General features: G+C 41.2%; 3 protein-coding genes across 13 annotated transcripts in view; 1 reads left to right on the top strand and 2 right to left on the bottom strand.

The window, feature by feature from the left end:
- The first annotated feature begins 204 nt into the window (after positions 1-204).
- zbtb47b (zinc finger and BTB domain containing 47b) overlaps positions 205-23,001 on the top strand; it is a 37,027-nt gene continuing 14,230 nt past the window's right edge. For 4 of the 10 annotated variants that reach the window (XM_077623708.1, XM_077623699.1, XM_077623698.1 and 1 more), the window contains exons 1-12: positions 205-642; positions 8,446-9,489; positions 9,560-9,707; positions 10,364-10,479; positions 10,577-10,721; positions 11,507-15,150; positions 16,400-19,251; positions 19,331-19,448; positions 20,326-20,540; positions 20,611-20,754; positions 21,178-21,337; positions 22,111-22,169. In XM_077623708.1, coding sequence (XP_077479834.1) covers positions 640-642; positions 8,446-9,489; positions 9,560-9,707; positions 10,364-10,479; positions 10,577-10,721; positions 11,507-11,868 — 1,818 coding nt within the window. In that variant the 5' untranslated portion in view covers positions 205-639 and the 3' untranslated portion in view covers positions 11,869-15,150; positions 16,400-19,251; positions 19,331-19,448; ... (2 more) ...; positions 21,178-21,337; positions 22,111-22,169. The remainder of the gene's footprint in view (positions 643-8,445; positions 9,490-9,559; positions 9,708-10,363; positions 10,480-10,576; positions 10,722-11,506; positions 15,151-16,399; positions 19,252-19,330; positions 19,449-20,325; positions 20,541-20,610; positions 20,755-21,177; positions 21,338-22,110; positions 22,170-23,001) is intronic. The other 6 variants (XM_077623702.1, XM_077623706.1, XM_077623705.1 and 3 more) reach the window with 6 other exon arrangements.
- Positions 15,181-17,593, bottom strand: klhl40b (kelch-like family member 40b). Its single transcript, XM_077624918.1, has 6 exons — positions 16,414-17,593; positions 16,113-16,273; positions 15,935-16,042; positions 15,675-15,860; positions 15,454-15,603; positions 15,181-15,292 (listed from the first exon to the last, which is right to left on the bottom strand). Exons 1-6 carry the CDS (start codon positions 17,524-17,526, stop codon positions 15,181-15,183), a joined length of 1,830 nt encoding a protein of 609 aa, XP_077481044.1. The 5' UTR covers positions 17,527-17,593.
- hhatlb (hedgehog acyltransferase like, b) lies at positions 17,967-22,195 on the bottom strand. 2 transcript variants are annotated; one of them, XM_077623710.1, is made up of 12 exons: positions 22,020-22,195; positions 21,220-21,375; positions 20,794-20,861; positions 20,617-20,730; positions 20,349-20,543; positions 19,978-20,187; positions 19,346-19,517; positions 19,127-19,271; positions 19,027-19,062; positions 18,660-18,861; positions 18,456-18,597; positions 17,967-18,334 (listed from the first exon to the last, which is right to left on the bottom strand). In XM_077623710.1, exons 2-12 carry the CDS (start codon positions 21,323-21,325, stop codon positions 18,105-18,107), a joined length of 1,620 nt encoding a protein of 539 aa, XP_077479836.1. In that variant the 5' UTR covers positions 21,326-21,375; positions 22,020-22,195; the 3' UTR covers positions 17,967-18,104. The 2 variants fall into 2 exon arrangements, with proteins under 2 accessions (XP_077479836.1, XP_077479835.1); XM_077623709.1 differs by having other exon boundaries at positions 22,031-22,195.

Below are 23,001 nucleotides of genomic sequence, written 5' to 3'. Positions count from 1 at the left end.
CTGTACAATTTGATGGCATCAAATTTCCTCAACTAACGGGTAAATATTTATATTGTTAATTAACAAGGACTTAATTATTAATTACAATTAATAGCGAAATTGACTTTTTACCAGACACGTTAACGAGTGCATACTTTTTTTTTTAATGGGATGAACTTGGTGACCTCTGACGTCATCACTGCGCACATCAAGAGCGAAAGCGTCTGTTGGCATTTTGCGTCACAGAGTAAAACCGCGTGTTTCTGTTCGGAAAAACGCCCCAGTAAAAGCTGAAAATATTAAATCGTGTCTTCTCGTGCGTACGTAGCCGTCTCGCCACTACGTCCGGCGCTTTTAAAACAGCGCCGTGTCCCTTTAAAAGACCAAAAAAGAAAAGCGCCCATATGATCCCCGAGCTCCAATCAAAAAAACCAACTCATCCTGCAAAAAAATCCAAGCAGCCTCGGCAATTTTGTGATCTGTCTGCCTCGCTTGCAACGGGGGGCGCGGAGGAGGACCACTGGCCGAAAAGGGGGGGAAAATCGAAGCAAAAATGTGACAAATCTACGCTTTTTGTAGGGGGTTCATGGCGGAGTGGAAACTGGCGCAAGAGGAGTTATCGCCGGACTCCTTGGAGCCTCTGGCCGCTGCTGGATCAAAATGGTAGGCAACACACACACACGTTAACGTCACATTTTGTTTATTATTATTATTTGTTCATGAGGGATCAAACATCGGAGTGGGCTTTTGAGTAAAAGCTTTAGTCGATTTTTAAGATGCCTTTCTCTGGAAGTTCGTGGGACAAGTTAAAGGAATACAATGGTTGTGTTAAAAAAAAAGTCAAGATGTTTATGGCAGTCTGAAAGTGGAAGTCCAGTTCCATAACAGTGTAGGACTGTAGGACTTCTCCTCGAGCAGGATCTAGTAATTATACAGTGTTTGGGTCTCTGGGGTCATTTGGGGATGCCTCATTAGGAAAGCATGTGGTAGAGATGGTCATGGTGGAGTAATCCTAGCCAGTGAGTTCACATCTGGAGGCTTGGGTTAATATCTGGGTCAGGTCACTTAGAGTGAATGAGCCCTGTGCCTTGTATTAATGCCTTATTAATGTATTTTTCCCATTTATAAATTAAGCTACCTGGATGACATTGGCAATGCTCTGCTAACCACTATTTGTACCTGCCACTCCACCCAGTGGGTTTATGTAGTATGTCCAAGAATACCTTATACTAGTCATGTTGACCTTTTTAACATGGAACTCAATAACTGGCGTTGACTGTTATGGATGTCAAATTCACTTGAACTGGGATAACTGGCAGTGAGTGATCATTTTTTATTGCCAATGGCGGCGATAGACGGTATTAAAAAAAATGAAAAACCTCAACCGCAAAAAGGCAGATTTTAGGTTAGCCTTTTTAATGTGTGGTATACAAGTGTGGCTTTCATGATGCAATGATGTGATGTCTATTTATGTTTATTTAGCATTTTTTCCATAGTTTTTAAATTGAAATGTGTATCGATATTTATAATTAATAAATGAAATTATACATTCATAAATTGTTAATAAAACTGAAAGAATAACAAGATTATAGATTGAACCAGGACCAACATGGATTTCTCAAGGGTAGGGCTTTTGATAATTTTGGTGAAAATGTATTTCTTTGTAGTATAAAAGAAAAAAAAAACATTTTCCAATGTTCAATGTTAGTGACTACCATGATTATAACCCATAGTTGGCCTCCACGAGCTAAATAGTTTTAATACTTAGTTTTCAAAGTTGTGTGTTTTTAAAGCCTTGGTAATCCACAAAGCATTGTCAGTTCCTTTCTCCATCCTCACACGGTAATGTGACTTTTTATGTAACCGTCTTTTCAAGGCATTCCTACCCACCCTCGACTTGTGTAGGCTTTGGTTATCTCCTGGTGCCAAGCAAGAGGGAACTGTCTGCCTTGTGAAAAGTGCAGTCATTCCATAGCCGGGCAACAGACACTGGCTCGGCCATCGGGAGTTCACTAGCTGTGGAAACCGTGCTGCTAATTTATTCCCCTGAGATTAGGAACAGTGGACAATAAGGCACACAGCAGATTCCAAGACACTTCAAATAGCACCACGTTGTTTGGGGCCTTTTGTACACAACACTACAAATACTGTCCATTGGATTCCAACCAATTTAACTCAATTTTGATTGTGTGCCATAATAACATTTCCACAAACCAGTACCAATTAAAGCTAAATTTGGTGAGTCTCAAAGCAAGAATTTCTTTTTAAGGCTAAGTGATGATTTGAAGAGGCTGGTAGTTGAAGTTAACACATGATACAAGAGGCTAAAACTCAAATGCTGATGGTTTATACTAATCAATATGTATAATATATTGAATATAATAATGGCTAAAACCTTGAGAACTTTGCTCACATTGCCTAATGCACTGCTGCAAGGGGCTAAAACTAGGTTAACTTGACTAAAAGTTTAGTTTTTAGACAGGCGTCCTTATTGCAGGAAGAACAAATAATGGCGTAGCTGTTTGTAAGAAGACGTCAACACATGGAACACTTGGAAAAACTTGTGTGCAGTTTTTTTGACTCCCCCCTTTCCCGTGAGGTCGCTAAACCTAACTGTCTGGAGTTTAATTGTTCTGAAATGATCGGTCAGCATAATTCTAATCAAACTCCTGAGCAGAAAGAGAATATTTGCATTCCCAAACGGACATTACAGCTTCTTCCCCCTGCCACAATTGATTGGTTGCAACAGTAGAAAGCTGATGCTCTCCTCTCTCTCCCTACCTCGTCTACCCTTTTGTCCTCCCTGACCTTCTCATCGCCAGCACACACACGCACAGACACACAGCCCGAGCAAAGAGATTCCTTCGATAAGAAGCTCTTTGCAGTCCTGTGTTAGCCTCTCATCTCATTGTACCCAGCTATGAAAGATATAATGAATATATCAACAGTATCCTCCTTCCTGATGGCCCCGGGCCATGTCTGCACCTGCTTGCCTTCCAACGTCACAGAGTTCTTTTTGTCTCCAACAGACCTTGTCAAAGCGTGCATGCTTTTTGCCATATTTAGGTACACCTGCACTTATTTAAACAGGAAAAAAAGGGAAAAACATATTGGCTGGCATGTGATTTAGGTTGTGTCCCATCTACTGCCCATCGTTAACTGGGATAGCCTCCGGCACCCTTGCAATCCTTGTGAAGATGAGTGGCTTGGATGATGAATGGATGATTTTGATAAACGGTTCTCAAGGTTCATCATATTATGGTAAGTAGCCGCACTGCATTCATTCATTTTCTGAACCGCTTTATCCTCACAAGGGTCACGGGGGGTGCTGGAGGCTATTTCAAATGACTTTCGGGCGCACCCTGAATCAGTGGCCAGCCAATCGTAGGGCACAAGGAGACAGACAACCATTGACGCTCACACTCAGGGCAATTCAGAGTGTCCAACCAGCCTACCATGCATGTCTTTGGAAAGTGGGAGGAAACTGGAGTACCCGAAGGAAACCCACACAGGCCCGGAGATAACATGCAAACTCCACACAGGTGGACCGACCTGGATTTGAACCCAGGACCCCAGAACTGTGAGGCAGACGTGCTAATCACTTTATGCATATATGATTTGTATTTGCCTATATATCCCTCAAGATTGGGTATTTTTTTTCTTGCGAAGAAGCCAAAAATGAAGGCAAAGTGAGAAAAAACAGCTTTATCATGAAGAAATGTAACTACATACCTAATTGACGATTTGCGCCAAAGTTTTCCGGCATCACCATGGTCTGTATTTACCCAGCAACATGGCATAAAAATATTGTTTTGGCTGAGGCACAGTGGGGTTCATTTGTGTGGGTGTTTGCACGTGTACGAGATGCCAGCACCATGGCCCTCTCCCTTGGCCGGCTTTACTGACTCAGCGCTTCCTTTTTCAACCCGCTGGCGGAGACACAACAAACGCTTACAAACAGTCTTCGTTCGCCCTAGAAACTTTACCTAAATGTCGTCAAAAGCAATCTGAAATCAAATCGTTATGTTGCTGCATCCCAATTTCATGCTCGGCTAAATGCATATCACTTGTAGATTGGCTTGTCACCTGTGCTGGAATTTATATAAATGGAAATGTATTCAGATCTGGTGGTCGAAGTGGGGAGGGTGCTTAAGGGAAGGGATTTGGTTGCCTGTGATGCTCCCAGACCTGCTGGATCAGGTGATATGATGTGTGGGATTACAGCAGATAATATTGTCTGTATTAATTTCAGTGTTGCGATGGGGAATCACGCAATGTTTTAAGAGACTCGGGGGGGGAGGAAAATTTTGCAAGAGCAAACGTTTGCCTAGTGCTTTGTTTCCTGTGTTGATATTGATAGGATTAATCTAAACCTCATTGTTTGTTTTAAGTGGCTAGCTATACAAAGAAAATATACAACTGTGGTGAGCAATTATTATACAAATAGTTGGGTAAAAATATTCTAATTGCTAAATTCTTTAGAACTATGGGGAGTTTATTTTCAAAGCATATTTGTCGAAGAACTCATTTTAAGTAGTCTATTGGTGTCGCCATCCACCTTTGTTCCATTTTCATCTCATCAAATGCTTTGTCACTCTTTTTGAGGCCTGACTTTGGCATGCACGCGGCCGCTATGACCTTGGCGGCAAGCCTGCAACATTGATTTTTATTTGCATGTTTTTATGACGTGTCCATAAAGAGCACTGCGGGCCTTGTTGAAAGCCCCACCCGGCCACATTTGGTTATGTCCTCATCATCTGTTTGCATCTGCAGTGTCATTGCATATGCTGCCTCTCAGGTATGCGTGCAGATGGGGGCATTTGAGGTTTAGGGCTGGTGGGGTAGATGGGACTGTATACGCTGCCTACACTACAAGGTCAGCGCCAGTCATCATTTAATTTGGAAGGTGGCTCTCGTGTAGACATAAAAGACATCTTTTAAAATATTTGTCCAAGTGCTTTTCAGTAATTGGGTCATTTGTACCACATAACACTTGTAGGATTTCCGATTTCACATTGAAATGTGTAAGATCACCGGCACAATATTGCAACACACATTTTTTTATATGGTATCTGATATCATGATCTATGCAAATAATACAGAATTGATGGAGAAATAAATGTAATGACAAGTTAACCTAGACTGCTTTAACTAAGAAAATGTACTGTACTATATATTATATGTATTCATCTTCCGTACTGCTTATCTGCATAGAAGGGCCATGCGGGGTGCTGGAGCTTATCCCAGTCAACCAGGGGAAGCAACAAATTTAAGTGTGAATGGTATTTGGGGAAATTCACTCAGGTGACAGTTGTTGAAGTATTTATTGCCTAGAAGTATATCTGATCATTAGCATTTTACATTGTTTCAAGCATTACTTAACGTGTACCGTTACTTAATATTTTGGATTCTCCTGTAGCCTCCTCTTTAGGCGTTTGCTTTATCGCGTATTTAAGCCTTGTCATAAATGCTCATGTCCAATGATTCAGTGGCAGCACATCTTTGGATCCTCTACCATCTCCAGTCTTTTGAGCGAGATATGGACTGACACCAGTGTTGGGTCCTCTTCCACTGGGTGTCAGTCACTTCATGTTGTCCTTTCTACCCCACTTTTAACCTAATAGTCTGCACTAAGCGTAGACATTTGTCTTCTTTTTCTTGAGGAGACTGGAAAAATAATTCCTTTGGTCTCAGAAGACATTCTTTGCTTTCAATGAGAGACAACATGTCCCCCCCCTCTCCTAAATCTGTTGTGAGGTATGCGCTTCGTAGTTACTGCAGAGCAACTCGTAAAAGATTTACATGTGCTTGACAGCCTGAGGAGGTGCAAACTTTTTCAAATGGTTGTAAATTTTATTTGGGAAGAGAGGACACGGCAACCAGATGATGTCTTTTGTGGTTAGAGTGACCACATCATCTACATGGCTGTCATTGTGCTTGCAAAGTATCTTACATTCATTTTTTTCTGTAAAAATATGAGTGGTATAGGGAAATCCTTAAGTTGAATATTTTCTCTTTGAATACAGTATATAATTTTTTGAGTGGATGCAAATAATCATTTCAACTATTTTCTCATTTAATTTTGAGGAAATTCAGACCATTATGACTTATTGAGATATGACAAAATTATCCATTTAATTGTTATCATAAAATGACCAAAGCAATTTTTGGTAGTTTGCAGACATCAATCTTAAATTGATTTCATTCTTGTAATAGTCATAGTTATTCAATATTGTCCCAGTGAGGTATTGTTTAGTAAATTAAATGTTGCATTTATTTTGTAGCCACATTTTTGATAATGTATTGACAAACTATTAGGTTGAGTCAATATTGAAAGTGCAAAACCTTTTAACTGCCTAAAATGTCAACTTTTTTCATCTTGAGCTGAATTTAATTTGATTGATTCTTGGACTTCTTTCTGGTAGTTATACAAATAAATTCCCGGCAACAAGCCAGACAAAACGTATGCCATCAATAATGTATAAAAGCCTGCGTGTTGTCTGAGAGGTTTGTCGAACGTGCCGTTCTAATGACAGCAAACAAAACCTGGCCGGCAGTTTGAAGATGAGCAGGAAAGACGGAGATGACAAGAATCCAAAGTGGGGGAAATTAAAATAAAAGACTCCACTTCAGTATGATCTTTATAGAACATCAATTTGGTTCTTTTGGCATCATTGGTTAGAACTTACCACCAAAACATTGATTTGCATTAAAACTCCTTGATAGAAGATGCTATTTTATTTTTATTCAACCAACCACATTGAATCATTTGATTGATCTTGGTGACTTGAGGCTATTCGTTTTTTTCATGAGGTTCCCTGAATAAACGTCTAACCTTGTAATACCTGACATCTGTTTACATTTACGAAGCATACACAGAAGCAGTTTTATGCCGTGGTTGCAGTCGAGTCCGCGGAAAAGACAAAAGACGGCAATGGGGATTATGGGCAAATTAGTAACACTTGCATTTGATCTGATTAAGGCTGCGGTGCAGTGCCCTTGGGCGATGTCTCAAAGAGTGAGCGATAACCCCATCTCAACTTCACTCCATCTATCCAATTTAGCAGCTCCAAACTATGAATAAATCTAACACCCCACTAATTGAATTCTTCAAAGAGCCCACTTTTTCAAGGTTAGTCCCCCTCAATGCAAATCCATGTTCATACCTGAACAATGGGGGGGAAAAAGGCACTTTCATTATTTTAAAAGAGAGAATTCTGGCTGCATTCTTACCGCAATGCTAAACTCACTTCTGCTTTGTATACAAGTCGTATTCAGCTCATTTCTCGTGATATTTTGACTTAATTTTTCTAATATTTTGACAATATTATTCATCTAAGTTTTTCAGACTCAAGTTAAAACCTGATTTTAAGCTTCATTTATGTCCTTATTTTTTATATCTTGCAAGCCCATGACTACTGTATAAGTCGTCCCAGCCAAACGATGCACAACGAAGAGGAAAAAAATATATACAAGTCGCTCTGGAGTATGTCGCATTTTTGGAAGGGAATGTTTTATATTTGATCAGAAACCAAGAACAAACATGTCAAAGTACCTATTGTAAAACAGACTAAATAGGCATCTATTAACATAAGTTTTTCAGATAACTACAGCCTAAAAAAACAGGCTTTCAGTGATGAAAGAGAAAATCTATTGGTTGCAGGCCCGGCCAAATTATGACAAAAAAAGTGTGACTTTTAGACCGGAAAGTACAGTAATATATACACAATTTTTCCAAGTTTTCCTCTCGTGTCTGTTAACAGCTGCATATGTCAACGTGGCAGAATAGCAAGGTGCAACAGTCAACCCGGTGCGAATCCTTACATGACCCTCCCCAAGGTGGGTGTCTGTTTTAGCACAGGAAGGGCAAGGTTTCGATCCAGACAGGATGGAAGCAAGGGCATAAACAATGTGCACCCACACACATACAATATATGATGATACTGTTTATTAAAAACACAGCACACACACACACAATCAGTCTGCATGGATGGACTGATTAGCATTCAGAGACTTTCCCGCCGGCTCCATTAACCACCATCGTTCAGCATGACCACAACATCCCAAAGGAAGCGCAAATTATTCACAAGACAAAACACAGTCTGTGGGAACAATTAGTGACGGCAGCTAAACAAACCCGTTGACAATTATGAGAATAAAAATGTCTCAACCTGTCTCAAAGATGGAGTGAGGAATAGTGGGACTTGGAATACACCTGCAAGAAGTCTTTCATGGAAAACATTTTTGCAGAGGTAATCGTAAAATTTCAAGATTGGAGTCAGCCAAAATTAAAACTGCAACGACCCATCAATGTAGATCAGAGTTTTTTTCATCTATATGTATATATTAGGTCTTTTTTAAATTCTTTTTGGACTTTTTGACTCCTTTTGATGGTTTCATTGCACTCTTTTTAGAATTAAACTAAACTCAGGCAATTGCCACACTGATAATGTTGTCTCTCTTTAGCTTATAGTTGAGAAGACCACCGACTTTCCCTCTGCTGAGTTCTCTCTAGTAGAGGATGTCGCCCTTCACTTCACGTGCTTGATGGACCGCCTGAACGAGCAGCGCCTTTTCCAGCCCGACCTGTGCGACGTGGACATCGTGCTCGTGCGCCATCACAGCACCTTCCCGGCCCACAAGGGTGTTCTGGCCGCCTACAGCCCTTTTTTCCACTCGCTGTTCGCCCGCAGTAAACAGCTGCGTCGCGTAGACTTGTCGCTGGATGCGCTGACGTCTCAGGGCCTACAGCAGGTTCTCAACTTTATTTACACCTCCAAGCTTTTAGTGAGCAGTCGCACGGTCAGCGACGTCCTCAACGCGGCCACCTTGCTGCAGATGAGCGACATCGCCACGTCGTGCCGACAGCTCATCAGCAGTCGGTCTCTGCGCGGCAGCGACATGAACGACCGGGACAAATGCGGCGGGAACGCATCGGGGAAGGTTTACAAGGAAATCAAACAGGAGTGCTGCGAGGACTCCAACGTATCAGAGTCTCACACGAGCTTCAACAAAGATCAAATCATCGTGGAAGTCAACCTCAACAACCAAACGCTGAATGTGTCCAAGGGCTCCGAAGGTAGCCAAGAGGCAAAAGGGATTTGCGGATTTGTCATGAGCGAGTCGGAAGATGACGAAGAGGAGAATAACCTGGAAAAAGAGACAGACAAGTTGGAGCAGAGCACCGACGAAGAGGAGGAGAACGTCCTCGACGTTCCGGCAGTGGAGCCAGAGTCTGGGCGTCCTCGCAGGGCGCTCGCTGTAGCGGTGGCGCTCGCCCGTCAGCGTCCGGGGGACGTGGAGGGTGTTGGTTCCAAGGCCAGGCTGGAGGAGAAGCAGCAATTCTCGTGTAAGAAGTGCCCACGCGTCTTCAACAACCACTGGTACTTGGAAAAGCACACCAGCGCCACACACAGCCGGGCGCACCCTTGCGCCAGCTGTGGAAAGCGCTTCCTGCTGGAAAGTGAGTTACTGCTGCACCAGCAGACCAACTGCGAGAAGAGCATCCAGGTTGGTTGCCTTGAATTGGACTGACATTACCATTGAATGCTAACTTTTGGTTGCGTTTTGTCCTGACTAGTGCGGCGTGTGCGGCAAGGTCTTCAAGAAGCTGTGGTCCTTGCACGAGCACAACAAGGTGGTCCACGGCTATGCCGAGAAGCGCTTCTCCTGTGAGATCTGTGACAAGAGATTTTACACCATGGCGCACGTCCGCAAGCACATGGTTGGTGAGTGGCAAATTGAGTCTTCAGGTTTTTTGAGATTAGAGTGAAAAATATTTTTTACCCAATGGATCACTTAAAAAAAGATTAATTTAAAAAAATTCAAATGAGATGTCAAGAGTCCGAATGTAAGAAATGCAAGGTCTGTCATTTTATTTTGAAACTGTCCTTTTAGTCGTGTCATTTTCAATCATTTCAAGGACAGACTTTCGAGACAGTTTGTCTGATTGCTGTCACATTGAACTACGAGCACAAGACGGGTGACACAACGTTGGAGTTTTGCTTAAGGGTGGAGAGGAGAAAAGGGGATGATTTGGCTACAAAATACGAAATGCTAAATAAGAGAGAGCAGACTTCCTCCTATTCAGCCAAATTCAAAGCATTGCCGTATTTGCAGAGTGAGCATTGCTTTTAAGTATGAAACAAAGTCACCCGGCACACAACCAATGATTTTTGTTTTATTTTAGTAATCAGTTTGTGGCCTCATTACCCCAAATTCAATCACATTTTCTGCCGACAAGTTACTTGATAATCCCTTTATTTGTCAAAATAGAGAGCCAATACAGGAGGTTCCTAAAGGTGTTAACCAATTGATTGGATCCTTGCTTTTGCGATAAAGAAAATGATTTGTGTGTGTGTCTGTGTGTGTTGATGCTTCGAAGCGCATACAAAGGACATGCCATTCACCTGTGAGACATGTGGGAAGTCGTTCAAGCGCAGTATGTCCTTGAAGGTGCACTCCTTGCAGCATTCCGGAGAGAAGCCCTTCAAGTGTGAGGTTTGAGCTCCATTTCCACATCATATTGAACTATTCGACAAGGTCATTAATATCTTGCCATTTATTTGTTGACGTGTGTTTTTGGTTCTCATCTCAGAACTGCAACGAACGTTTCCAGTACAAATACCAGCTCCGTTCGCACATGAGCATCCACATTGGACACAAACAGTTCATGTGCCAGTGGTGCGGCAAAGACTTCAACATGAAGCAGTACTTTGATGAACACATGAAAACACACACTGGTGAGTACAGCGGACTTGTGCATCCTTACTCTGATTTCCTTTCACTTCCCTTTTTGTCTCGCGGTTCCCACACCCAGCTGAGTGGTATCGGCAACAACTGTCAACACAGTACCACTTCCGTTCTTTTTTTTTTTTATAAATGTAATTATATTTGTTATACTAAATTACTGCTCTATTGGAAAGTAATTACTGTGATGGCCTGGTCAGCCACTGTTTTAACTTACAGTTTACTGCCATTGATGTTAATAGTTGATGAACAAATGTTCATTCGCTGCCACCTACTTGGAATGCATAGGGATGTTTAGACGTCACTACAATTGGACATTTTCATCGTCTCGGAAAGGGCGAGCACTGTGAAATGTGTAGGCTGCCCCGCAGTTAAGATTTTTTTGGACGCTTTGGACTCTTCATCTTTAGTCTTAAAGAAACCATTTTTCTTTAAGTTCTACTGCAATCTTACATAATGCTCCTTTATACCATCATACACAATCCAAAAAATAGTATATTTTGTATGTATCTGTGTGTATCTGTGACATCAATCAAATTTACATTTAGTGCCCAAGGCATACTTGAGCATTCAATGTTAGACTTGTTTTTATTTTATTTTGGAGCTGGTGGCCATCAGGTAGGGCGATCAGTGTTTAAAAACCAGATCTGGAAAAGTCCATATTTCATGGCATCGGCGCATTATTTCTGATAACTTTATTTTAAGGCTGACCACAACACTAGTCATCCGCGCTTTAATTTACCTTCATTATCGATTTATTTACTTATTTTTTTGGCAGGAGAGAAGCCGTACATCTGCGAGATCTGCGGGAAGAGTTTCACGAGCCGGCCCAACATGAAGCGCCACCGCCGCACCCATACGGGGGAGAAGCCCTACCCGTGCGAGGTGTGCGGTCAACGTTTCCGCTTTTCCAATATGCTCAAAGCGCATCGAGAGAAATGTTTTCGGGTGAGTCAGCCGCCCGACGACCCGCTCGGCTCTTCCGGCACGACGCGGCCAGAGCGGACACTGGAGCAGCAGCCGGAGCAAATGCCGTCTGGCGCCTCGCAGCAATCCGCGCTTCAGCCTCCTCCGACACACATACCGCCTCTCCCACTGCCTTCTTTCTTCCCCGGCAATAGGATGAATTCCGATATCTGAATCATCAGAAGTTAAGGTTAGTTTTTGATTTATTTTGGTTACCCTGGAGCTTTTGCGCCTCAGCTACACTGCCTCTGAATGGAAATGAGTCATCAAAGTCGTTGGGGTCTTTTTTGTTTTTGTTTTACATCTACATTTGGTGTGCTGGTTGCATTCGGGGACCTGCAACATTTCTCTTTCTGGAGCCTTGCACAACGCAGCGATTGTAGCATCTCTGGCAACAATAAGTAAGAAAAAGTTGCATTTTGCCATGCGGCAGTTAGTGTGCGTCGCAGCAATAATAACCAAAAGCCTGATTTTCAGAATATTGCCCACTCACAAAAAATTAGGAAGGTTAGGCTTTGGGGTAATATTTCATAATGAATCTAAAATGCAGCAATTTGCGTTTCCCTTAATGTTCAGATTTTACTTTTTAGGACCTTGTCTTTCTGAAATTCCACAAGATGGAACGATATGCTTCTTGAGACCTGTCAAATGTTGTGCTTTTGAGTTTTTCCTGTCTAGTTTCAAATTACGCGAATGCTTTTGACATTTGTATGAGCTGTTTACAGGTCAAGTTAAGTTCACCTGTAAAGATTATAGTGCATTTTAGGTCAATTCTGAAATGTTACCTGAAATCCCAATATAACCTCACTTTTTTTGTGAATAATGTACGAGTGTAATCGTGTATACACAATAACCAAACCGCATTTGCTTGCGTCCTATGTAGCTTTGTCACCTAGTGTTTATAATCTCCCAGGCACCTTACATTTAATAATGTAACTGAAATGTACTCTTTCCATTATTAGACCTGGTTGTATGTTTATGTGGGTCACAGTTACGTCGGTACAGAGATGTGTCCATTTTCTTGAGATTTGAAAGCTGAGGTGGACAAACCCTGCTGTCCATTACTCCGTCCCACTAACTTTGGTTGAAGTTATTTAATAGAATATTTCGTAAACGTTTCTTTGATATCAAACTATATAAAACCGTACTAATGAATACAAAATATTGATTTAATAGAAGTAAATCTAAAATTCTATGTTAGTGTGTTCCATTTTCCCTCATATTTAAATAACAATCAATTCAATTTCTACAGAGAACAAAACCATAATGATCCAGAGTTTGCCATTAAAAGGCCCACCTATTGCAATATTTGCACTCGACAATTTTTTTGTCATAAAATCCACTGCGCCCGATGCACAAAAATGCAGAAAATAAATCCCAGAAGCTAATATTTCCTTAATTGTTTTATTTGTATTAATGTCTTTTGAGTTAAGTTACAACATCAAACAAAAAAGTCACACTAAAGATTTCCATTTTGTCTCCTAACTAACCAATTGGTGAATATAAAACTATCTTAACGGCTTAACTTTAGCTAAAGTATGCTTAGGAAAAGAAACGCTGCATTATCCTCGCACTTGATGGTTTTCTTTGAACTGTAAAAATGGTTAGTCCTTGTATTCGAACAAAAGGTCATAAGATTTTGTACATTGAACCTGTTTTTGTTTTTATTTCAAAGACGAAGCACCTTAGTGAATCTTGATCTGATTTCACTACCATATATTTTTACTTTTCATCGTACTTTTTACTTTTCTTTCTGCTGCTTTTGTACTACAAACTCCACAACACACAACACCTTAAAATTGAAGTTGTTAGTAGAATGCACTCATTCCTTCACTAAAATGAGGGTAAATCTTTGACATTTTTTAGTGTGGGACAAATCATTTTTATCATATTTTATACTGTTATCTTTTTAGATATTCCCACTGACTTTAGTTTTAATAGCAAATTTTGTTGTATTTTTCCCCAATTTATTCCAAAAAGCACTGGCCCAAAATGTCTCGCGCATGAAAACTATTGGCCACAATATAAAGAAAATCAAAAAGAGAGACACATAGACTCAATCTGATTATTATTATTTTTTTATTAATAAGGATGCACCACTTGGGTTGAGGTCTTGGATGGGAAATTTGAAAATGAATGACTAGAAAAGGAAGCACTTTATGATCCAGTTCTTTGAATAGGGATTCATCTGGAGTCCATGTTAAATTTCAACATTTCTTTAGTGTATTACCGAAATTACACTTTGGGTGAAAACCACAAGCATTCTAACACCGCGACAATAACATTAACAGGTTCTGTAATGTTTAGTACAGAATTTCTGTTAATTTCTCTATTGAATTCAAGACTATCTAATCTTTCTGTGGAATATTTTATCTTTTTTTTAATTACTGAGCAGAGTTATTAAATTTGCTGATTGTATGTATACCAAGACTTAGAGACTTTAACATCTTTACGGCTGCTTTTAAAGCAAATGTAATCTGTTCTGACAACTTGTACAATATATACGAGCATATCTAATTTTTGAACCTGTCAGATGTTAATGTGGTGTCATTATGTTAAGTGGCAGTTAAAAAAATGGGGGTCTTTTTTTGCACAGTTTTGCTGAGGACTCGTACTGAATTCCTGGCAGGAAGGATTTTATCGCTTCTGATTAAGCGCTGTTCTTCACTGAGGCTCTCAGCCAAAAAGTTTAAGGTGGACATGCCCTTGTCCTCAAAAAAGGAGCTGGCTTATTTTGCACTTGAGGCATACTTAACTACTTTTAATAATCATAACAATAATAGCAAGGTTCCTAAAACTATGATAGGGCATGTGATTATGTCTATTCTATTCTATAAAGCAAGGAGTGGGGGAACCATGCAACTCTAAAAACATACTCAAATGTTATACATATAATCATTTATACTTTTTTTTCTCCATACATTCATCATTAACTTATTGTCTCCACACTTCTGTTATCAGCAGTACACTAAAGTATTTCATAGTAATGTGGTGGGTGTACAGAGACCTAATATTTTAAAAAAAACAAAGCTACTAAAATGAGAGGATAGTGTCTAGAGGTGCTAATAACAATAGACTTCTGTAATGCTATATCGACTCGCATTTGTGTGTATTGTCTGTATAAAAAAACAGCTTTGTGGCATCACAGCATCATGTGAACATTAAAGCGTATCGAGATATTGCAGAATGAGCTGTCTATTGTTTTGTTTTTTGGAGACTCGAGCAAAATCACATTTGGTGTACATTTTATTTAATACAGTGAAAAAAGGGGGCGAGATTAAATGAGCTGCATATCTAATTAAAGAATAATGAGAAAAATATACAATAGCAAATGCCTTACTCGTAATGGAGAATTTGTATAAGATATTTCAGGTGGTTCCATGCTTCCAACTTTGTGAAAATAGTTTTTGTTGGAGACACTTTATATGCCAGGACATGTTTGAAGGGCTTTACTGGGTAAGAACTTGACCCTTTTTTCAATTTTATTTACATCTTGGTGAGACGCAGCGTGTTGAGTCGGACCGCTAGAATAGTGGTGCCTGAGGCGTACTGGATTTCTCTCAGGATTCCGGTCCACTTCTTCTCTGTTTCATTATACCTAAATAGGAACACACAAAAAAGACAACCTTCACTTTTAAGATGTCTAGTTCCAACTGCAAACATTAACTTATCTGTAATACTCTATTATATTTGAATGTGACTCGTACACTAGTTGCAATGAACTAGACTTTGTTCCCTCGAATGTGTAATGTTCCCCACCTCCATATGTCGTTCATCTCTTTGGGAATGATCTCCTCACTGTCTTCCAAAGGCATCATGGCGAAACCTCCCACAGCAAAGAGCGAGCCGCCCAGAGACACCAAGTTCAGAGAACTGCGTTCCTGTGGGAACGGCTCAAAGTCGGACCACCTGTAGAACGATCGCACAAGACTCTTAGACTAAATTTTGTTCACCTTCATTTTTGTATCTGAGGAACTCACTTGTTGGTGGCAATGTCGTACACCTCCACGGAATCCGTAAGGCCTGTGTCGGTGACGCCGACCGCAACGTAGATTTTGTTCTGGTGAACCGTTGCACCGAATAACGATCGAGCCGTCTTCATGGGAGCTAGCTTCTTCCATTCGAACTTCTTGGCATCGTACGCGTACATATTGCTCAAACAGTTCCTTGGCACATTAAAAAAAAACACAACTTGGTCACGACCGTAAACTTAGAAATGGTAAATATCGGACATACTCACTTGTCGTCTCCTTTCCCTCCAATGACGTAAACCATATCGTTGTAAGAAACAGTCGCGTGTCCATAGGATGCGGAGGGAAGCGGGTCTGATTCACCCCACTTGAAAGACCTACCAGCAAGAGATCCTGTAAATAATTTCACAATCCGAATGCACTTTTTCCTAAAGACAGGGAGCTTACTGTCTGTCGTAGACTAGAACTGTGTTCAGTGTATGCTCCTGGTCCTTCACTTCCTTCCCTCCGATCACAAAGATGGAGTTCTCGGCCTCGCCGAGCCCGAATAGGAAGCGTGGAGAAGGCAGTGGCGGCATGCCTAGCCAGTCAGCGTTGACTGGGTCATACTGGACAGAAATAATTGTTTAAAAAGTTTACATTTATTACAATGAATGTCTACAAGATATGGTAGTAGGATACATTTTGAAAAGTCTGAATAATGCAAAGAAAAATCTGAATTTTCCAACCCCCAGAACTGACAGCTCACCTGCAAAAAGTAAGAGCAGAGTGGATCCTCCTTGTTCTGCTCATCGATGAACAAGCCCCCGGCCACAAAGATCTGGTTCTCCTTGGTGACAAGGCTGACGTGATTCTTTGGAACCTGCGTGGCGACGGATGCCATGAAGCAGTCGTTCCCTGTCGGGTCGTAGGCCACAGACCCCGCATCTCCGATCATCAGGATCAGGTCACGGACAAACATTCCGAAGCGCATGTTGTCATTCAGGATGCTAGGGAGAAGATTCTCTTCTTGTTCCTCACCCTGACCATTCTCTGCATTGTCTTCCTTCTTGGCGGCAGCTTTTGCTTCAGGCATTTTCCCAGCCTGAGCATCCCTGACCAACTGGAGTTTCATCTTCAATTCCGGATTATTGGAGATTAGTTTGTTCTTCTCTACCTTTTCTTTCAAGTAATCCTCGCCTAGCAGGCGTAAACGAATGCAGTCCAACAATCCAGGTAGCTCCTTTTCTCGTTCCCCCAAGTCTCGTGCCACCCATCTCATCAATGCCTCAAACACAAGCTCCTCAGAATCCACGTCCAGGTTATCGTTGGCCAAGATGGCCGCCAGCTCACTGGGCTGCAGCTGAAGGAAGTCCTCATCCTTGGAGATGAGGCGGAAACGCTCGCAGGCAAAGTTCCGAGCCGAGACGGCGAGCCTGGGACAGTCCAGCATTAAGCCAAGTCTGAAGACTGCCAGGCAATTGCTGAGACTCAGACGTTTCTGGAGGAAGGATACGCACACTGTGAAAATGGACGGGATCTGGTATATGTTGGCCACGGCGAAGATGTCCTGGACGTTCTGCTCCGTCACGTTGATCCTTGAAGTGTACAAGTACTTGAGGATGAGCCCCATGACCCCAGGCTCCACGTCCTCCAAGACCACCTCACGTTTTTTACTCTCTTCCACATCTGACAGAAAGAGAGTACGGAAATAGGAGCTGCAGGCACACAGGACCAAGCGGTGGCACGGAAACTCTTTGTCCTTGATTTTCAGAACACAGTCCACCAGATTGTCATTTTCCAGAAGGTCATACAGGCCGTCTTGGAGAAGCGTCTGTTGGTACACCCGAGGCTCGTCCATGGGGTTCATTGGTAGAGCCATTCTTCCTGGCTGGTGGTGACTCTGAAGATCCTTTTCGGAGTCTTCAAATCAAACGTCTCTTACCAGGAAAGAGTCGTTCGCCAACTGAACCCCGGCTGTCCCCCAGCTGTCCCCACCTTTCAACTGAGCTCCAACTGACAGGCTATTTATAGCCGGCAATGGGCTTCATTCTGGAAAATGACATGCACTCGCTGTCTTAAAACCCACCCGAGCTCGCCCCGGAGTTGCACCCACCCACTCTGTGGCAGCTGATACATGGCTTCATTGCACAGAAATAGACTAAAAGACTTAAGACTATATATTCTATTTTAGTTATTCTATGTCATAAATTATTCTCTGATTTATATTTTCCAGTAGTCATGACATTTCACTAAATTATAACAGTCGTAATGAAAATATAATTTAGTAAGACTTCATTTAAAAAATTAAGGACAAACCACTGCTTTTGCCATTCTAGCATTCCATTTATTTTCATTCTTGACAGACATTTCACAAAAGGCCACTCTAGTTGTTCAGGAACACATGAGATTTAGAAAATCAAGACCATATATAAGCCAATGACTGTTTGCATTAAATATCTACTCTGCTTTTTGCTTGCTGGGGTCGAGAGGCTGAGCGGTGGCTGCCGCTGAACTCAAGGTGTCGACTGGAGGTACAGTTGGAGGTTCTACTGGCGTGGATCCGTCCACCGTCACGGGAGGACGCGGATCAGGGTCGTCGATGAGAGCTTGTCTCCTTTCTCGCTCCTTAATCACTTGAATCAGGCAGTAAGTCACAAACATGACCACCACGGTGGTTATCGGAAACCCTGCCGAACCATAAGAACCGAGAAAGCTGCACTTGAGTTCCAAGTAAGATTTTCTTTTCTCGACACTTCCATTGTATATATCCCAATTGTATTATTTGAACAACATATCCTGAGATTTCACCTTTGAGCAACAGTCGCTTGGCAACCAACTTGGCAAAGTCTAAACTGTTGAGAAGCAGTGTATTGTACAGCACGATACACCAGAAGTTGAAGATACAGACAACGGCACGGATCCGACGGGACATGGCCTCTGACATTGCGCTCTTTGGAAAGAGAGAACCTTAAGAAAATCTTAAGTCATTGCTTCAAACGCCACAAAACTGACCTCGAAAGACACGAAAGGCTCCACAGAGAAGAACTTGGCTGCCCAGAGCTCGCAGTTGAGACCGAAGCAGTTGAAGAAAGCCCAAACCAGGACCACCTTGCTCGGCCCCAACCACAGAATGGTAACAGCATACGTGCATAGCGTGGCCAACAGCTCCGCTAGCACGTCATCGTGCTTGCCGCCCAGGCGATTGTACACGTACCTTTAGGCATGTTTATCTATTACAGTTGTGATGTCACACCCGGAATTGCTTTAATTACTATAACATTCTAAGACGGTGAGATTTAAGTGCCAAATTCTACATTAGTGTTGTCATTTTCATTGTTTACAAGGTCACCACTTCTGAGGACCAATGTGTGATACTCACTTGCACAACCAGTCGTTGATGCCTCGGTCAAAGTGTCTGAGGAAGTAGACGAAAAATGATGGAGGAATGTCAGACGCAAAAAAAAAATACTAGAACTCACGTTTCAGCAAAGACGTAGAGTGTGGTGATGCATTTGGGCGGCTTGGGTGGGTCCATGTGGTCCAGCCTGGACACTGTGTTGATGATCCCAAACATAACAGCGGCTTTCACCCAGTCGTAGATCAGGTTGAAGTAGGTCACGCCAACTGGAAACCAAACAGAAGTCACTGGAAGCTAACTGGAAATCATTTTCATCTGTTTTTAGAGAGCGTGGACGTACCTAGGGCCCAGTCGGAGAGGTGCCTGAGAAGCTTCAAGTCGGTGGGTATGGTGAGGACGTACATGAAGTGGAAGAGGAGATCCACGGCCACAATGGTGGCCAGGTAGGTCACGCCTTGCAGGTTGATGTTCCAAATCTCCCGCTCTTTACGGCTGAGGTCTGCCTTATTAGCCTGCAGGAGGCAGCACGGTTAATAGTTTCAATGTGTCATGTGCAAAATACCTTGTTGTTCTATAGTGCACTACTTTGTGTTTTTTTTTAATTTAGCAAGGAACATGACTCAGAATTATAGTCGTATATATAATTATTTGAAGATAAGCATGACTATGTGGGTGTGGAGGACTAATTAAAAACTTTTTTAAATTACAAAATTACACTAAACAAATAAGTACACCAATTTAGAGTTATGACAAAAACCTCATTTTAACGCCTTCTCCGACAATTCTAATTAAATTAGGTGTAGCTAATATTCTGGCTATTGATTGTATACAGTTATGTAGTTAAGTTATGTAGCTGGTGAGTCGTGCAGAGTTATAAATGGCTTAGCTCGTGCTTAATTTGAAGGTGCGACAAACCAACAAGGTTGCGACCAATAGACTCAAGTTACGCCTGTGGGCGTTTTTGAAACGGACCTGCGCGTAGAACTTATCAAAGGTCATGATAGGGCCGAAGTAGAAGAAGGGCAGGTAGAAGTTGTACTTGAGCAGCTCCAGGATGCTGTAGTTGCCGTCCTTCCGCTCGCAGTTCTCCAAGGCGAAGCTGATGCAGCGCATGACGGTGAAGCCGCAGCCGCCGTAAAAGAGGACTTGGCGGAGGTCGAAGTCACCCGCAACAAAACCCGCCTACAAAATTATATCATTAATAACCCCCACACCCCCTAAAAAAAGGAAAAGTTAGAAATCAACCCCTGAAATATTCTTGTTTTTAATAAAATAATTGTGTTTCCAGGGAAATTGATCAGAACTCCTTAACATTTGCAGGCTAAGTGAACACCTTAACATACCTGCCAAGTCAGGAAGGGCTCACACTTGAAGGTAGCCAGAGTGGAAAAGCCGGTGACAAAGCACAGCCAGCGTATCTTAACCAAGGAGATGCTGTAGAGCAGAATGCAGTGGGACAGGATGAGGGTGACGTAGGTCCAGCCCATGCTGGTCCACACCGCCAGGATCCCGTACGCCATGTACACCAACGACCTGTACTGTAAAACGACATAAACAATGCCGTCATTCCCCGCTGACCGCTAATAACATATCTCATCTTTGAAGAAGCACCTGAGGAGCCAGCATGGTGCAGAGCTTGGCAAAGAGCACGTGGCCGGACAAGGCGAACACAATGTGAGAGCGGAAGGTCCAAATCCACATGGCCCACTCCGAATCCGCCGTGTCCTGCAAGTAACAGCAAAATGAAAGGTTTGGAATTCATGAAGGACTCGCAAAGGTGTAGCTTACCATTTTCCTGCCAAGGTAGTGCCAGCCTGGCTTCACGCTGGACTTGAATGGTTTTCTATTTATGTTTGCTACAAAGAAGGATGACAGCAAGCTGATTAGTACATGCATCTGAACAAACATTTGTAACATTTTTTCAATGAATCAGTTAAAATAGTACACTAAAAATAATAAATTGATTAACATAATACAATATAAAAATCTACAAAACCATTTATAGTCACATCATTGAAAATACAAATAATCATCTAAATTATACAAAAAGCTTTGCATTTTATTCCACTTATTTCACAGGTTTAACCCAATGCTATATTTTTTTCTAAACTGCTGTCTAAGGTGTGTAATTTTGGATTTAGTTTTTTTTTTAAAGATGCTCTCACTTTACAGTACACTGTGCCTGCGTGGGTGTGTGCATTGCTTCATACTCACACGTGGACGTGTCAAAAACCCAGCAGGTGGACCACAACAGGGCCAAAGCCAGCACGACGTAGTAGAAGTACAGCTCATATTTGGGAAGCGCCGCTTTGATCGCCATGACGACACACAGGTACACACATAGGCGCCAGGAGCTGGTCGAAAAAGCTCCTGAACATATACGTGTGCATAAACATCCCAAACTGGTTTTACTTGTGGAAGTTCAACCAGACGTTAATGGCGTTCACTTCTTTCTAATGACAAAAGCAATCGGACACTCCCACTATACACAAGTTTTAACAACAAGATGACGTGACCCGATACCTTTTTTGCAGTCCGATATATAATAAATTGAATTGAATATGATGATATGAATTGAAAATGAAATTGAATACAAATCTAGTCATGGATTCAAAATAATTTTGACATTTTATCTCATGCCCTTCCACTCTTAACACCATTAGGGCTGCCATAGATAAAATCAAATTGCTTATTCCTTTTTCAATTCTATATATAAAATGAGCCGGCCTGATTGGTTGATTAAAAAGTGCTCAAGGCATATCAAATAATTACACAAAAATGCCTTGAGTGACATTTTCACTCATTAGATGCAGCTGCTGGCTCCTTTTTAGAGGAGGCTTTAAAAACAAGCTTTCCGGTTAAAAACTGCCAGTTTAAAAACACTTGTATTAAACAAAAAAAAAGGATTTTGGGAATAAATAGAGATAGGTGTTTGAGTTTCATGCATGCCTAGAAATAGCAACATGGTCATGCACTTTACTTTGTCCTCGGCAAGCACCTGTTATCGTACTGACCTTGAACTTACCAGCAGAAGTTGCTCCAAAAAAATGTTCCAAATGATTTTAAATGTTCTACCAAGCTAAAAGGTGACACGATCTTTTTCAGGGTGGGCTGCAGGTCCCTCAGACTCCCTGAGGAGAGGGGAGCTGCCAGCAGTTGAAAAGGTGACTTGTTGTATTTCTACTTTTGCTGGCAAAGAGGGGCGGGACAACAATTGTGGGTGGGCATCATTTGCCCCCCAAAGGATTTTCTGTCGAGTAAGATGCATTGAAATGATGGACAGTTATGAACAATTGTACACAAGTGCAGGAGCAAAACTAGAATTTTGTAAGAAACAGCTTTAAAAGTTTACTTGCATGAGTATTGGATTAAAAAGTTAAATACAACTGAATGGAACGTAGATGTTAGTTGTAAGTGTAAACTTTCAGTACTTAAAAAAATCAATAAATAATTTTTGGTTTTATATTTGCTCTGTTCAACTCCAAATTATAATTAACATTTTCGAAATATCAATTATAAAAACAGTAAACAAACACATTTGTTAATTTGTTAAAATATTTTTTGGTTTTATAGTTGCTCTGCTTAACTCCAAATTATAATTAACATTTTCTAAATATCAATTATAAAAACAGTAAACAGAAACACATTTGTTAATTTTTTTTTTTGGTTTTATAGTTGCTCTGTTTAACTCCAAATTATAATTAACATTTTCAAAATATCAATTATAAAAACAGTAAACAAAAACAGTTGTTAATTTGTTAAAATAATTTTTGGTTTTATACTTGCTCTGTTTAACTCCAAATTAGAATAAACATTTTCTAAATATCAATTATAAAAACAGTAAACAGAAATACATATTTGTTCATTTGTGTGTAGATAAAATCTTTTGGTATAAACTGTGTTTAGATAAATATTTAAATATAGTCTATGCAAATGAACAATGAAATAAAATGGAGCTTGGGCTATTTTCCATGTTCTTAATGGCCACAGCTGTTT

The sequence above is a fragment of the Stigmatopora argus genome, chromosome 17, assembly GCF_051989625.1.
Source record: "Stigmatopora argus isolate UIUO_Sarg chromosome 17, RoL_Sarg_1.0, whole genome shotgun sequence".
In the NCBI taxonomy this organism is placed as follows: Eukaryota; Metazoa; Chordata; class Actinopteri; order Syngnathiformes; family Syngnathidae; genus Stigmatopora; species Stigmatopora argus.
This window is presented reverse-complemented; position numbering and strand designations above follow the sequence as displayed.

Coding starts and splice junctions, on each gene's coding strand:
- hhatlb (XM_077623710.1), bottom strand. CDS start 21,325: ATGGCGATCAAAGCGGCGCTTCCCAAATATGAGCTGTACTTCTACTAC. Junction 20,862..21,219: donor GGTTTTTGACACGTCCACGT/GTGAGTATGAAG, acceptor CCTTCTTTGTAG/CAAACATAAATAGAAAACCA. Junction 18,335..18,455: donor CAAGCGACTGTTGCTCAAAG/GTGAAATCTCAG, acceptor ATGGTTCGGCAG/GGTTTCCGATAACCACCGTG.
- klhl40b (XM_077624918.1), bottom strand. CDS start 17,526: ATGGCTCTACCAATGAACCCCATGGACGAGCCTCGGGTGTACCAACAG. Junction 16,043..16,112: donor GTTCTAGTCTACGACAGACA/GTAAGCTCCCTG, acceptor TCTTGCTGGTAG/GTCTTTCAAGTGGGGTGAAT. Junction 15,293..15,453: donor GAGATGAACGACATATGGAG/GTGGGGAACATT, acceptor GTTCCTATTTAG/GTATAATGAAACAGAGAAGA.